The 16,911-nt window shown below is 38.8% G+C and overlaps 1 protein-coding gene across 1 annotated transcript in view; it reads right to left on the bottom strand.

Annotated features, from left to right (window-relative positions):
• The window catches only part of RSU1 (Ras suppressor protein 1), a 102,614-nt gene that overhangs the window by 57,583 nt on the left and 28,120 nt on the right, over positions 1-16,911 (bottom strand). Inside the window, exon 8 of the mRNA XM_064408834.1 lies at positions 4,672-4,804. Within this exon, the coding sequence (XP_064264904.1) occupies positions 4,672-4,804 (133 nt within the window). The remainder of the gene's footprint in view (positions 1-4,671; positions 4,805-16,911) is intronic.

Below are 16,911 nucleotides of genomic sequence, written 5' to 3'. Positions count from 1 at the left end.
CTATGTTCCAATGCTGCCAAGCAATATATGCTCAGCACTGCATTTGTCAAACCATTTCCTCCACTAAGAGTTCATGTGTCAGTCTTGAAAATGGCTTGCTCTTCTACTACCTTTCCTGATGGAAATGTGAAAAGTGCAACTTACTTCCTTTCACAAAACATCTTGTTGAGCCTCTTGACTCCAAACTGACTGCCTTGTGGGGAAAATCTGCTTTCTAGAGACTTAAAAATGGTGTGACTGTTCTATTGTAATTCAGCCTCACTGAAATAGGGAGGTCAAACAAGGAAACAACAATGATTAGATAAAGTATTAAAAGGGGATTGCTGGGTTTTAGGGCAGTTTAAAAATGCACTCAGGACCCAGCAATTTCTTTTGTTTTAGCTGGGGTTACATTATCATATGTTGATGTCTGCAATGGACTCTGCTGTGATAAATCAAAATTACTGTTCTTTCCATTGCAAACACGCAAAGAATAAGTTCCACATGAAGATGGATCAAGGGCACATGAGTAATTCTGGAAATGTACCCAAAAAGCAGCTTCCTGGACTAACTTTGCTGTAAATGCCAGCAACCAAACCCACCCACTGGTACCAGTTGCACATCTCAGTTTTATCTCCTCTTAATCAAATCAATAATATCTTATATAAACCCTAAGGAACATCCTAAGGAATAAGAATTTTATTCTTCATAGGAGGTTAATTCATTGTTTTCTTTCAAATATTTAAGTCTGTCTGCACTTATCTAAGTACATTGTGACCACTAAATCACACAATACATCATCTCTTTGTCAGTATCATAGACAGAAAAGATCCTCTGAGAATATGCTTACAACATAAAGGTCACTCTGAAAGTTGACTAAAGGCATGAATAAAAAATAAAACATTTAGTTAAGCCCTTCGAGGGGACAAGGTTGCCATTATCCTTCACTGTTTAAGCAAGCTCTTCAACTGCTTTTCAACACTATTGTGACATCAGACAGTGAGTTTAATGGCAGCTCCCGAGTATACATAGAATCAAAGCCAAAATTCAGCTTACTAAAGTCTCAGAAAGTTAAACAGCAGTGAGAGATTAAGAATCATTATACACTTGGCAAACTGACCTATTTCCAAATGCTGTCACCAGATGATATGTGCAGTGGGCGTATTTTAGCCAACAAAAGCTAGCAAAGTGCCAAGAGCTGCTGAATTTCCTGTTAAGAATTAAGAGCCCCTCCACACACATTTTCCAGCACAATATATGGCCCATCTTTTTGTCAGTGCAAGTCTTCCTTGAAAAATTAGGGTTGAAAAAAATCACTGGGCACCATTTCTCATGAAAGGTAAGGAAATTAAAGGAAATGAAAGAAACTACAAAGTAAGATGAGCTGATCTGAGGGTCTCACTGGTTAACATGCTTCTGAAGTAAAATGCAATTCCAGTTTTATACTTGGTGCATGAGTACCATGTAAAACAGGAGTGTGGAAATGTAAAAGTATGCAAGACAAATGACATTTTATCTTTAGACATAATCATCCCTCATGGGTGTCATCCCTACTTATCAATTAATCACTAGAGCATGAATATCCCAAGACAAGGCTAAAAATGGGATGTAATTTTTCACTAAATATGCTTGAAACAGCCAGTATATTTCACAAAGGAAAAGAAGAGGTTTGTGATCTACTTGGTAGCTGCTTCCCAAGTGCAGCCTCACAGAATCTGAATGGAGGCCCCTGACACTGATTGCAGTGATGGCTTGTGCCAGTCATCAGCAGAAACCTCAGAGTTTATTTACATGTCTGCAAGGGAGTGCACTGCCAGGACTTAATGAGTTACTAATTTCTGGCTAAGTTAAGAGCAACTGAGCAAACAAAGTTTTAGCCACTGCAAACACAAAATAAAATGTATTAGCATAATCCCCTTAGTGAAAATGTAACCTGGTGAGCCTCTGAAACTTGGCACTTGTGAGGGTAGGAGCCTACCCTCACTGTCTTAGCCAGTCTAGACTATGTGAAATTTGTGAAAAAAGGAAAGTCAGTATTTCCAATCAGCTAGCAAAAACTGGCATAGGAAAACAAATCTCTGTCTCTGGAGTTCAAAATTCATCTGCCACACAGATGTACAGTTCTGGTTTATGAGAGGCTACCTCTTCCAGTACCTGAAAGCAGATTTATTGGTCTGATGGTCAGCTGCTGGTCTATGCTCTGTCTTCTGAGTGTTGCAAGTGAGGTTAGCTAAGCAGCAACCTTTCCAACCATTCATTTAATGAAAAGCCTACTGCTTTGACTCACAGTAAAAGTTTATCTGTCTCGATCTAGCAAATATTGGAAGATTTTTTTTCATTTTGACAGAATGAGCAATAAAGTACATGAAAACTCAAGAACTTGACTTTCCTTATTTAGATACCCACAGGGAAAAATACTAAGTCCACATATCAACCTTGTGTTTTGCTTAATAGGAAAAAGACACACTACCTGTTCAAAGGCTCTGAAAGAAAAAGGCAGCTGAAGAAGCTGTATAGTCATTAGTAGGGAAAGATCAAAATTCTACCACGGAAAACAGTTTAACTTCTTCTGAGTGTACAGCTTATCTGCTTTTGTGCACAACAATGCTCCTAGACCTGTCACCTACACCATGCCACTGCTTTTGAGTTTTAACTCCTAAGACCAAATGAAAAGAGAGGAATGTCTTTAGGACATGGCATCCCAGTAATTCTCAATCACATATTTAGAGGAAACTGGAAATAAAAAGGACAGTCTTTATTCAGTAGGAAAATCCATGAACTCTCTTTTTAGCAGGGCAAACAAGGAAAATCAAGACTCAAAAAAAGTTACTACTGGTTTTCTAAGAAATCATACTGATACTTTTTATTTATGATTTAAATATAAAATGGTCATATGCTGAAAATCTAAAATTGACACCTAATTATCTCCATGCATTTGGTTTCCATTACTAAACTTTGAAAATTATGGCACATTAATGAAACACATTTCTAAGATCAAAGTAGAAATCATGAATGAGCCACAGAAAGATTATTTGATTTTGATTTTTCTCCCTGTGAATGACCAGAGCCTGATTCTGCTTACACTGTTACTTATACAGGTTTCAATTATTTACTGAGAACAAAATCAAAATGGGCCCATTAGCCAATAAAGACACTGCCACACCTAGCACAGAGTAAGACAACAAACCCAATATGGCTAACTTAGAACAAAGAACAACAGCTGAGGAAACTGATGAAATACAGAATCTTCTTGTCAATTTTGATTACACCAGGAAAGTTGCCAGAGCAGTTTAATATAACCAGAGTTACACCTTTTTTTTTTTAAATTATAGATACATAATAACAGCTTCTCCCCCCACCCCCCTCCCTAGAAATTGATTGTGAGTCAAATTCTCAAAACTGCACTGAGTCCTTAAAATTTTACTGTCTTCATGATGCCCAGAGTGGTCCCTGAGAGAAGTGCATGAGGGTCCCTAATCTACACTGCTCAGCAAAGAGAAATGTCAAATTGATAATACAAAACAAAATTACCAAGCATTATCAAGAAGCTGAGATGCAGGTAACACAAGGAACAGTGGGGAGGGATGGTCCAAGGAGACAGGCAGCTACTTCCCTACACCATGTCTGTAGTACAGAGTACTACTGCAAAAAGGGTGTTGCAGCCTACTTAGATCTATGAATAAATCTGTCTTGAGAACACGAATCACAGCATAAATATCAGCATCCTTCTGAGACACGCAATTCTTGCAACCACTCTTCCATCTGTGATTCTTTTCATTTAAAATTCTGTAAATGAAGAGCAATAGCCTACAAAAGGCATTGTTGGGTCATTTAGTTACATGCAGAAATTTGCATCTCGGTTACTTAATTGGAATCCCACAACTGCCACTTGTGAATACCCTTCTCTGGTAATTTTGTTCAGACAGCAACCATATAAAAGATTGTCAGAAATGCTTCTGAATTATTAAAATACAGTTTTCAAATAAAAGCAAAATGCAAAAACTAACTTTCCTATCCAGGCTGTACTACCCACTGCTCCTAGGGAGACGGCATCAAGATTGCTGTTAGTCACTGAAAAATAATTTCCCATCTAAAGAATAACATGGAGATGTTTACTTAAAACAAATATTACAATTTAGTGAACGATTAAAGACATTCTTTCCTAAACTAATGGTCAGCATTTGTACATGGAATCTTGCATTAGAATGAAGAAGCCCAGCACACACATTTACACTGTTCAAAAAAACACTAGTACTTCTACTTGAATTACTAGAATTGTAGACTTTCACAAATTAGTCCAGAGCAAACTGTGTTCAAAGTCTGAATATCTCTCAAAACATAACAACCTGCATCCAAAAGCATTAACAAATATCTATTTCAAATTAGTACTTCTCAAAAGGCTTCTAACACTTGTTCTTTTACATCTCTCATGTTATATAACAGCTCTTAGAAATACACAAAAAAATGCAGGACAGTATCAAACAGTCTTTGTGCTTTCCTAACTTGTCTACAATACAGTTACCTTCTTCTTGGCAAAATTCCTTAATATAAATGTACAGGCTTGCATATTTGTCCTCAATACCAAGTTACTGCATGTATTATGAAAGATGTGTGTAGCTGGTAACACTTTGCCCAATACACTACTGGGAAATAAACAAATAACACAGCCACAATATATAATGTAATACTTACTATTTATATGTTTCTGAACGAATGTATTCAAAAACATGAGATACTCCCAGCTGGAACTGATCAGCAATAGGGGTAACCCAGGGATTGTTCTCTGCTTTGAAGACTTGTTTTTGACCAGTCAAATCCAAATTACCTGGAAGAGATTAAACAAAACACCAGATGAAAAATATTTGAAACATGAAAAATTTGAAAGAAATACCTTGCTGTGAATGTAAAAACTTTTTATTCGTTTCAGAGAGTGCAACTATAATAACAGCAAATATTTCAGTCTCAGCAAAGTGAAATAGAAGGACACAGTAGTTGCCACCATGATGGGTGCAGTTCCACTCTATTTGTTTCAGTGCTGCTACACACTGCAAAGCAGGGTTGAACTCTGCCCACTTATTTATTAAATTAGTTTTAAGTATGACTTGATAACGCATTTGTTCACTATCTCCACTATGATCTGCAGGAATAAAACAAGAATGATTCCCTGGTAGAAGTCTGCTGTACTGAAGCCTGGCATTGCAAAGCATTCCTCAACCCCTGCTCCAGGGGCTTTTTGCATTCCCAGTGCCCAGCATGTTGTCTGTACCAAGATCCCACTATGATCTGTGGTTACAGTGGCACACACAACAGCAGACACACAACATGGCAGCTTTACCGATTCTTGACAGAAGATGTAAGAGATCTATCATGCGCTTGTTTGGGGCTTTTTTGGTCATTTTGTAAAAGTTTACCACCTGAGTCTAAAAGCAGCATGTGCTCCACTGAAACTCCTCACGACTGTGGATACAAAGGGCTGGATTCCGGGGTAGCCTAGCCATTGAAATATTTTCTTGTGTTCTTTAAATTAAGAAATCTGTGGCATATTTTCAAATTTTTTTTGGTGAATTTTATAACTAAGACAGACCTACCACTCCCCCATAAATCAACAATAACTAAATCACAATATGATAAAATAATCTTTAACTATGGGAAACAAACAAAAAAATATTTACAGGGCTTTGAAGACTGACCGAGCCAAGCTGTTGGTGAAATCTGAACCAACCTGACACCACAACTTTCCAAAATGAAAGAGGCTGTGCAAGTGCAGGCAAGGGGAGCTGCTTCAAGCACTGTGCTCACTGCTCACTTTGGCTACACATTCTGCACGACAGCTAATCCTTGGCGTATTCCTCTCTGTAAAAGGGGTTAACACAATTAAAGACAGGCCATTATACGGTGTGAAAAGATGCCAAGCATCTCACACCAGCCTATCACGGAGTCAGGAGTCACCGTTACCTTAACAAGCTCATCTGCCAGCTGTCTGTGGCAGGCTGGGCTGAGCATCCCCCACAGCCGTCAGTCAGGCGGCAGCCGCCCGCCGCACGCTTCAGTGCGCCTCGTCTGCTTTATTAGGGGACTCGGCAGCCCTGTTCTAACAAGGATCAGGAAAAAGGATTAAGTACTGTGACAAAGAGGACCTAATAAGCTAGAAAGCAGTGTGTCTAAATCTGTGCTGGCTGAAGGCGTGGGCTGGCGCTTTCCCCATCCAGATCTCAGGCAGAGGCTGCTGGGGAAGCCGGCCGGAGCGGCAATTAGCCTTAACCCTACGACCAGGGCTGCTGGGAACATTATGTATCACTCAGGGGCTTGCTTTGCAATTGCAAATTGGATTTCCCCTTTTATTACCTGCAAAAAATCCTATAAGCTGCTCTCCAAAACTACCAACACTGCAAGCGCTCTGTAGGTGGGGCATCAAGGTGAAATGATCAATCTGTGTATACTAAAAAAAACCCAGTTAAATTTGGGGAGGCAAGATTGGCCCCATCACAGGTCAAGTTCAATGCTGCTTATAGGAATAAGTCATATGTGCCCAAAATCTCAATATTTGGGGTCTCAGCTGAATCCTTGTCCCAAGCTGTGTCAGAAATTTACCATCCAGGGAAGGCTGCTGCATGTTTCCATCCTACTCTACAGCATGCTCACTTCCATTTCAAGTTCCACATGGCCCACTTAAATGTAATTAATTGTAATAATTACTACTCTACTAGAGCCAAAGGAATCTTGTAGCAAACCCAAGACTGCTCAAGCAGAATAACCTGTAGGCCCCATGCCAATGTAATAGCTTTATTTTCCTCTGTCTTCTCTTTTTTCCTAAAACACACTGGAGGCAGGTACAAATATTTCTTTTCACCTTCAGAGGGAAGCAGAAGCCCTAATTAATCTAATTACAGAGGAAACTGGGGCACACAAAAATTCAGCATCCACACCAAAATCCACCCCTCCCTGACCAGGACGTCCTTCTGGGAGCCTTGCCAGCAGCAGCTGGCCTGGCAGCCCATCCCACCAGCCACCTAGAGCTGGAGTGAGAGCCTAGGGATTTTAAGTGAAGAATTTAATCAAGTGTGGTAGTGAGAAAAGGAACAATTTGTCTGTCCTCATAGCAAGCACCAGATTCTCTGCAGGTGAGTGAAGGAGGGCTGCCCTACAGAAGACAGGAAGGACAGGGCAACCAGGGTTTTAAAAACCTTGCCGTTGGATACCAAAATTTCCATCTGTAAATGAAGGACAGAAAATAGGCAGAAAAATAATCAGGGTAAATTACAGGGAGAGTGCCTCACCTCATCAGAACTAAGTAAGAAATGGAGTCTAACCCTCCTGATACAAGGCAAGCCATTTGAGAACAAAGAAGCCATATAATTAAAAATGAGACAGAAGGGAAATGTGTCTCTCCTGCATCACCATACAGTGCTTGGGACCATATGCTGGTGTCCTTTCTGTGCTTACAGCTAAAAAATCCATCAATCATGGGCCTACATACCTAATTCTGCTGTGGCTGCAGGACAGCCTAGCGTCCCAAGCACAAGGCCAAAGTCTCAGTAACATCTGAGGAATAGTATGGGCTGTGGCAGCCAAACACACAGAAGCACTGCATGGACCCTTCTGCTGCAGTGCAGAAGACAAATCCAGCAGTGTGGAAGAGATGATCACAATTGCCTGAAGCATTGGCTCTGGCACCAGGCTCCCCACAGGAGTGCCCAGCAACTGGATACCTCACTCATGTTCTAACCCCCAACCCCAAAGCCTCCTTGCCCAGGTGATTTTTTTATGGCAGCACCATGTTAGAAAATGCAGTTATTCCACCCCTGCAGCACTAGAGCCAGGGAAAAAGCCACGGCAGATGCACCTTCATGCATATTGTCTAGCAGCAGCATCAGCAGAACACGGTCCCCAGGGCTTTTGGAAATTTATATACTCTTCTGCTACAGAGATCACATCAAATCCCTCAGATACTTTTAGTAAGCAAAATACAGAATTACCTCTAGTAACACTCCAGCACTGAAGATTCAATCATAAAATATATTAGGATAGGAGACTGCATTGGTCATTGCTGTTTTGTTCTACGTGCACATCTACCTATTAAAAAATATTTACCATTTCTGTAATTTGGCATAATTGTTTCACTAAAATTGCATTTCTTCATTATGGACTTAAAATTCTTGCTATTTTGTCATACTGAAAGAGATCAGCTCCACCAAAAGGCAACACAGTCATATGCCTCTGGGAAGCAAGGAGGAACAGGCCACCTTCAAGGCTACTCAGCACAGTCCCTTTCCTAGGGCACAGAAATGTTATTCAAATTATTTCTGAGTGCTTCTAAAATTATTCTAATAAATCATCAAAACTATACATCCCAGAACCCAGGTTTAATATGTTTAAAGAACCTTCTAAGTCCAATGGGTACTTTTTTTACTCTGTCTTGAGTAAACACATATTTCCATGTAGGAAGACTGCAAAGTGGACACTGCTGCTACCAGTAAGTGGACACTGAAAAGAGAATAGAATCTGGAAAAGGGAAGAGCAGAGATCTAACAGCTGACTGCTGTGGACAACCTGCACAGAATGACCGAAAGCCTTCTAAGAGGAGCCATCTGTGTCATCTTAGAAACGCCTGTTCTTGGCACTCATTGTATCTAAAGATGGTCTTGAACCCTTAAGTTTGATTGGATCCTTGTGATTTAACTTCTTTGTTTACCCCACCTCAAAACCAAATTGCTCCTAATGCCCAACTACTCAGCTATGCAGACCTAAAAACTGTCTACTGCCCAAATCTCTTGTTAGCTGCCACCTGGGAGCTACAGTAAATAGATCTACACCAAAACTCTCGAAAATTCAAGTGCAAAACCAAAGTGTGCATATTTCTAATTTTAATGTGTTCTAACTTAGGTGATCCATTAACAAAAAAACACCATTTATGACTTCCTAAACTCAGAGTATCTGCAGCCATGGGTGGGCAGAAGGGCCACCTCACATGACAGTGGGCACACCTCATCCTGAGAGATATTTAAAGGATTAGAAGGCACCTACACTTTCCTATCTCAAGGGATCTATCCTGCACTTGAGCTAAAACATTATCATTAATGTTTCTTATTTTCCAGCAGTTCTGTTGAAATAAAAAGTGGTTTGTGAGAACATTAATGTTTTACTCAAATGCCTCCAATGGTCAGAAAAGAGCTTAGAATAGAAAATCATATGTTGCCTCCCACAGTGGTGTTTGCAGAGAATGGCAGAGCCAATAATAATACCAACCAGCACTTCGGCCAAGGGTGCCTTCAGACCTCCTAGGCTACTTCTGTCCATTAGACCTAGCCTGCAAGCATCCCTTACATACACAGCTACAAGCCCCTCATCCTCTTGTGACGTATGATATATAAAGTGTGTAATATTTACCCAATGGATGTATATTGGAAATACAGACTAGTGTAGATAGGCATTACTTCAATACATACAAAAGGAAACAGAATGAACACACACCTGGCTTGTCCTTTTCACTTCAATGCCCCCTGGCAACACTTTGAATACTACCAAAAATTAAAAGGTGAAATTAAGTAATTAAACAACTCTGACATTTGAGAACTGAACATTGGCATTCAGCACAAGAAACATGATCCTAGCTGTAAAATGCCAGATCAACGCTTCTTTGTAATGGTTTAAATTCATCCCCACTGGAGCTTCATTAAAATCAATGGATGTAATTTTTAGCTTGTATACTGTTGAGTTTCATATCTGTGCCCTGTTGATACTCTGACTCCCCTCCCAGCCTAGACTCTTCTTCACTGACCTCAAGGAGAGTCCTCAAGCTGTAACACATCCCTTTTAGCAATTCCTCTTAAGACTGCAATTCAAACGTTCTTTCCCTTTACAACACAAAGGTCTTACTCTCTGTCGTACATATAACAGGAAGAACAAAATTAGTTTTAGTAATTTATTTAGATATAAATACCTTTGAATCCTGTTTTATTAAATGCTAAGTAAGGGATCAATCCACTGCACTAAATTTAAACTTAGGTTGTACGTAAAAATATGTCTGTCCTGGCTTGTTTTAAATTTGCTTTACACTACAGGGCTTATAATTTTTATTACTTTTGTGGCATTTGCTTTGTCTCAATAGAGAGAGAGAGAGATTGTTTAAAGTGTGGGTTTAGAAGAAATATAATGACTATTATGTCATGAAAAGGATACCAAAGCAATTAATTGTGAATGATGTTTCAATAGCTATGTAAAAAAAGCAAAAATATATACTTATTTCTATGCCACAAAGTATTATCAAAAGACAATGATTTTACCCCAATCTTAAGCACATGTAAGGCTGTGCATCAGTAAATCATGCCATTCCTATAAACAGGTAAGATCATTTCTGCTTTGAAAACATAGCATTTTGAAGGATTAGTAACAGAAGACAGTAGATTTAAACAGTGTTTATAAAGGAGCAGTAAGACAACAAAGAGCAAAGTCTTCTTGCTTTGTGACTCAATCTCTTTGGAACTGGCAGAAATATTCACAGCAATATTCAGAATGATAAAGAAATCTACATCTCCACAGCATATGTCAAAAATACTAATTTGCTTACTGATGAGCTCCTATGCACTAAGAGAGAACAACTAAGTTTAGTAAATCTAAAACTAGACTGAAATGCCTCCAAAAGATTCCCAGCAACACTTCTGCCCTCTCACCCCTACACCCTTACACTGAAGAAGGTCTAACAGGAGCAATTCAAGTCACCAACACTTCAGAGAACCCTGAAATAGCATTTGTGGTAGTTCTACATAACATGGGAAAAGGTTCAAGTCTCACATAACATGAAATCAGATTCAGTACATGCAAATAAACAAGATACCCCAGAGCATCCATCACACAGAAGCACTCTTCCCCTGGCTCCTCTCCTACCCACACAGATGGGAATGCCTGCAATCTCCCCTGTGAGTGTTAGATAAGGAGTCCCAGGGTAAGAGAAGGCTGAGGGAGCAATCTGAAAGTCAAACACTGAGGCCAAAATCCATCCTCAGTTTTACAATTACTTTCAGGGAGTGAAAACAGGTTTTGCAACATCACATGTTATTCTTACAACTTCTTAGATGTACATGATGATTTACAACAATGAGTTCAGAGATGAGACCCCAACTTCAGCATTGACCTGAATATGCGCAACAGTAAATCTGTGTTAGTTCAATAACTGAAGAGCTTACAAATACATTTCAAAAAGAAAAACATCTGGTCTGAACAACATAAGGAGATGGAGATTCTGCCAGTTGGGTCTTGTTCTAATGGTTCATCACTGTCAAAATACATTCTTCCAAGCTGAACTAAGCTGACTTATTTCTAAAACACTGCTGCTGCCTCTGCCCATCTACAAGGGAGAAAGACCACCTCTGCTTTTCTTTTCTTCCCATGGAGTGAGTGAGGATCAGCAGCCAAGTGTTCTCTCACTCTTCACTTTCATAGGTTAAGTAGTCTGATCATACTGTGATCCCACAGTAGCTACTCCATTTGCTTCAACTCTTAGTAAGAGGAACATAGCTGAAATAAATCAAGTAAAAGCAGACCAACTAAATCTTGTATTCTTTACCCTTGATGTAAATGTGAAGTGTTACAGAGCAAACTGGTATTGCCTCAGCTACAGCTATTACAATTGTATGGGAAGAGAATTTTACCCTCCAGCATGTTTCATAGAATAGAGTTTAAAACAAAGTGAAAGTAGTCCTGAGATGTTTATACAAAATTCCAGCATAAAAGCAAAGGATAGCCAGAATCTTTATACCAAAGCGTAATGGAAAGTCTGACACTTCAGAATGTGTCAGGACTGAAGACGAAGCCTGGGAAAGAGAAGAGGAGTGATGAAATGCTGAACTACCACCTTAACCCACACTTCAGGTATTAAATACAGACAGATTACAGCCCTAACCTGGCTGGGCAAACTCACATTTCCATATTCAGGTTAACTCCCGGGGAACAAAGAGAGCCTGGAAACTTCTACCATTACAATACACAACAAACCAGACCTTACAGGAGAAGTAGTAGAAAGAGTAAATAATAATAACATCCACATATGAAAGTCATAAAACAGGAACTTATTCAATGCAGCACGCAAGGTACTCCTCACCTAACAACACTCTGCTAATGGCTTGCACTGCCACATGACAAATCAGGCTGTTTCAAGAGCTGAACTCCACACACAGCTCTCAGGTACCAGGGCAACCAGCCCAGCTGGTGCCATTGTCTTGGTAGCCAAGAGGAAAGGCAGGACAAGCACTTCAACAAAAATCCAAGAAATGAATTCAAAATGTACTTTCAAAATGTATTTTTAAAGACACATTCTAAAATTATTTATTTATTACTTACATCTTGATTAAATTAATTTCTCCCACATTCCTCAGGTAAGAGCAAGACCATTTACTAGAAGACCTACAAGTACTGTGAAGTTTCACTGATTTCATTCTTTGGAAGGTGACATGTTGGGCTGGAAATACCATTTCCTTCACTGCTCTGTGTAACAAATGTCCAGTGCTGACTGGGATCCCAAGGGGCAGACCAACAGTCACCACTAAGTGTTCCCAGTGAAGAAACCCAAGAAACACACTACACAGCAGATGGCTTTGGGAACAAAGGAAATTAACGTGATGTCAAAGTCGTTTAACATCAAAGACATTTTAATGGCACAGGAAGTATTACAGGCTTAGAGGATCAGCATCCCAATTTATTTTGAAATATATTGCACATTTTTTCCAGCATCAGAAACTCCCCTGAGATTCTCAATTACACGGGAATTCAACAGAGCATTCTCTCTTTGAAGGGTCCCTATCAGACCAAAATCTAGTTAATTTAAAAAAATTACTTCAAAAAAAGACTCACTGTATTGCTTTTGCCCTGCATTTCCACCTTTGAAGCTTCCATTCAAACACAGGTTGCCAAGTACTCAGAAGAGCGAAACCACCTTCAAGTACTATGAAACACATAAAATGAACCAAATATAAGGACAAATGTAACCTTTGCTCAGATTGGCTCTAATTACAGGACTCTTACCTACTACAGCTCTGACACAACAGACGAAGTATCTGCTGACAGAAACATCATTATTATCTTGATGGTACTTATAATCAGAATACAGCCAACATGAGGAGAACCCTCACACACACTGCAGTCATCTGAGAAGTGACTGTAGAACTTACATATTTTAAAAACTAATGTAAGATCAAATCTGAGTCTTATAAAGTTTGGCAAGAATTACAGCAGTGTCCATCAAATACTTTGCATTCAGCCTGGTTTCTAACTACATAACAAGTGGTGGGGTGTAGGGTCTAGTGGTTTTTGACTTTTTTTTTTTCTTTTTTCTTTGACTTAAACCTTAAACGAGAAACATAATTAGAATATGCAGATTTTCAAAGAAGCTTTTCTATATAAATAATCTCTCCATAACCTATCTTGTTACTTACATGTTTTTTATTGTTTCTTGACTGATAACTGCTACATCAGAAGTCCCAGAAAACAAGTCATTGTGTTTATCCACCTTTACCTTAGTTTCAAAATTAGAAACATGTATTTTTTTGAAATTGTAAGGTATCAATTAGTTGTTCCAGTGTTCAGAAGGGTTGTCCAAAGAGCCCTGCTGTTCAGGCTTCCAACAAGCACCAATAAATGACCTGTATTGCAAGTGTGACACAAGCAGGGTGCAGTGACAGCTTATACTAAAATAAAAAAAGTTTGGCATTTACGTCAACTAGTGGAAAGTTTCCAACATTTGGAAAAGAAATATCTTTTGTAAAGTAAGTGATTCTTATGTTTGCACATGCCTGTTATAATTACCTAAGTAAATGGCTATTTCGATTAATATTTACTTGAACAAACAACTGCAGGTACTACTTTGCGTAATATAATATGAATTCACAAATTCTAGAGTAATTTCAAAAGCCTAAATTTTAAAAGGTCTTCCTGTGATGGAAATATTGATGCTTTTTAGCACAGTTCCTTGAACTTTGTATTTAAAGCAAATCCTTTATCCACAAATGATAATTTAGCTGTTCAAAACCAAAAATTTATTAAAGAATTACTTGGTTATTCTGATACACAAATTAAATTTACAAAATGTTGCATGCTTCTTAAAAAGGAACATGACTACTTGGCTTGAATTTTCTACTTTTCCACTATGGACTAACGTTATAATTTTGATAGTGCCTCTCTTCACCTCAGGAAATCACTTGATAAACTAGAACAGTATTGAACAGCAACTTATGAGCCGTTGATGTCAAATTCAATTTTGCAAAAAGAGCATGGTAATTGGGAACGTATTCTTAGAAATCACTGTTCTTCCACATGCATAACCATGACTAAAACACGTGTGTGCATGCATGTGTTAGCAGCAAGGTAGTGCACCCAGGCAACAACAGAATCTGGGGTTTAAAAATCATACCATTCGTTTTCACATCAGAAATGCAAACACACAGATGAGCTAGTTACATTCTCTGGGTGGTTATTTAGCTACATCTTGGTGAGTACCCTGCACCATGTACTACTCTTACACTCCTGATTCTCCTGAGTAAATCTTTTATTTGGCACATATGGGTCCACCCAGATGAACAAATAATGAACTTAATGCACCATTACTGATGTGACTAATTGCACCTACCATTTTATTTATTTTGTCTCTAGTTTACTTTCTTTTCAAACCGTTCTTATTGTTCAATGGTCAGAACACACAAAGCGACAGATTTAGTGCCTCCTTGGCAATTTATATAACTGACTGCAACTCTGTTGTTGCAGTGAATCATGATTTATTTGTCTCGCAATGCAGCACATAACCTTTTAAATGCTGGGGAAAAAAATGCCAGCGCCTCTTTAAAGTTTATATATGACTGCCCACCACCATTTCTCATGAATGGAGTTTTGAGAGACAAATGATAAAAACAAGCTGCAAATTCCACCCACCTATTCCTGGCCATTTCCTGTGTTCATCACTCACATGTACTGTATTTACAGAAAAGCACCTCACCCAGGGACCAATGCAGTCTTTCAGTCCTTTAATTTCATCCTGGGCAAGAATATTTTTCTTAAATTAGCAGTAGGAATTCTCTGCTAAACACAACAGAGGATAATAGCCATCTCCCCCAGCCCTGTACTGGTGCCACCTCAATCACATCAGGTGACATTACAGGCTGACTGTAGGAGGTTATTTATTGGTATGTTCACTCCAAAGCTGTGACCCCAAGGCCTGTCTCTGGCCTTTTTCATACCCTATTCCTCATTCCTCCTTCTGCATTTATTTACATTACCTTTAAGAAACAGTTTAATGTAACACATAGATCCTTCTCATCACTCAATTGTGCCTTCTCCATGGTAAATGAACATCCAATGACTCACTGCTGTCCACCAGAGCCTGAACTAAGCCAGTCAAAAGCCTTCAGCACCTTTAATTATGAAAGTGATAATGAGAGAGAAAAGATTGTTTACTTTGAATGGAACAGGAGCAGCTCCAATTAATGCAAATAGGACCAGCTCACCGAAAAGCTATTTATCCAAAACGCACACCAAGAAGTATTTGGATAGTTCTGAGTACATTATAATTCAATTTTAAAAATTTAGGAGGGAGAACTCGGACAGCAGACAAAGTTCATTCTCCCTCAGATGGTGACTATGGCATTAGCAGTCCATGCAGTAGGTTGTAACCCTCTCATGCCACCTTTCACTGTCAGACTTTAAAATTGTCTCCAAAGGGTGCTTCTCTCAACTGCCCTGTTTACAGAAGGAAAACCAGGACTGCAGAGATTCACTCTTGCCTATAGCCTATTCCCTGACCTCAAAAAAGTCTTCCAAACCCTAGTCTGGTGTTCCAATCCCTACACATGTGCCAAAATGTTTAATAAACAAGCAGAACATTGTTTTCCACAGTAAACATGCCTGCAAGTAGCACTAATTACTAATGTAGACTTCAGTGTAATGTTCTCTGGAAATACAGGCCATAATCTATTTTAAAAATTTGAGATGATTCTAGCATTATCCATGGCATAGATCACAACAGAAATGATGGCAACCGATCACAAATGAGGATCTTGAGTAAGACTGCAAAATGAAACACTGATCAATTAACACGTGAAAAGAAGAGTACAATTTACAAAATACCTTTTGAGTAACAAAGAACAGAGGTAACAAGGACTTAACTCTGTCAGCGAACCTCACCTTTATCAACTGGGGCAAAATTACAAGTCCTTTTTTTACCAGACTGATATTGGTCGAAAACGCAAAGAAATGCTTAGAAGAAAAAATTTCCCTTAGCCATCCTGAATTTTGCAGTTTAATACAAAATAAATATTGAGAATTTTATTTCAAACATTTCCATTTAGGATGGATTTTGATAGTAAACCCATTTAATGGGGATTTGTTGCTATGCTTGTAAGGCAGCAGCATGCTTAGAATATTTAATTAGCCAAAGAAGGTGGTTAGACTCGGTGCTCTATTCATCTTCCACATTCTGAAAAAACCCCAAAAGCTATAATTTAGGAAGCTACAGAAAAGTACATTTACAGACACCACATGCTTCTGAAATGTTGCTGTTGCAAGGATTGATAAATAAACACAACTTTGATGAAAACCTAAGGAAAGAATACCTGTGTCAAGACATAAACATCCGAAATTGAAGGAAAAAAGAGCAACTTCATCCACTAGTGATATGGGAAAAAGTCAAAAACCCCCATACTGGGCAAACAAATAAGAGTCAAACAAATACCTTCTCCAATTCACAAAAGCAAAGCACATTGTTCTATAAAACAAAAAGCATTCATTGATACTGTCACAATAAATACATTAAAGGGTCAATGGGTCAAAGCAAGTTCTTATGAAAACAAGTAATTTTACTTTATCATGCTTATTTCTGTCCCTATCCTTCTGAGTTTTGGGAAGTATTAGGTGGAAGGTACCAATAGATACAAAGAAGCTTCCCCAAAAGCT

Source organism: Passer domesticus, chromosome 1, assembly GCF_036417665.1.
Source record: "Passer domesticus isolate bPasDom1 chromosome 1, bPasDom1.hap1, whole genome shotgun sequence".
Lineage (NCBI taxonomy): Eukaryota > Metazoa > Chordata > Aves > Passeriformes > Passeridae > Passer > Passer domesticus.
This window is presented reverse-complemented; position numbering and strand designations above follow the sequence as displayed.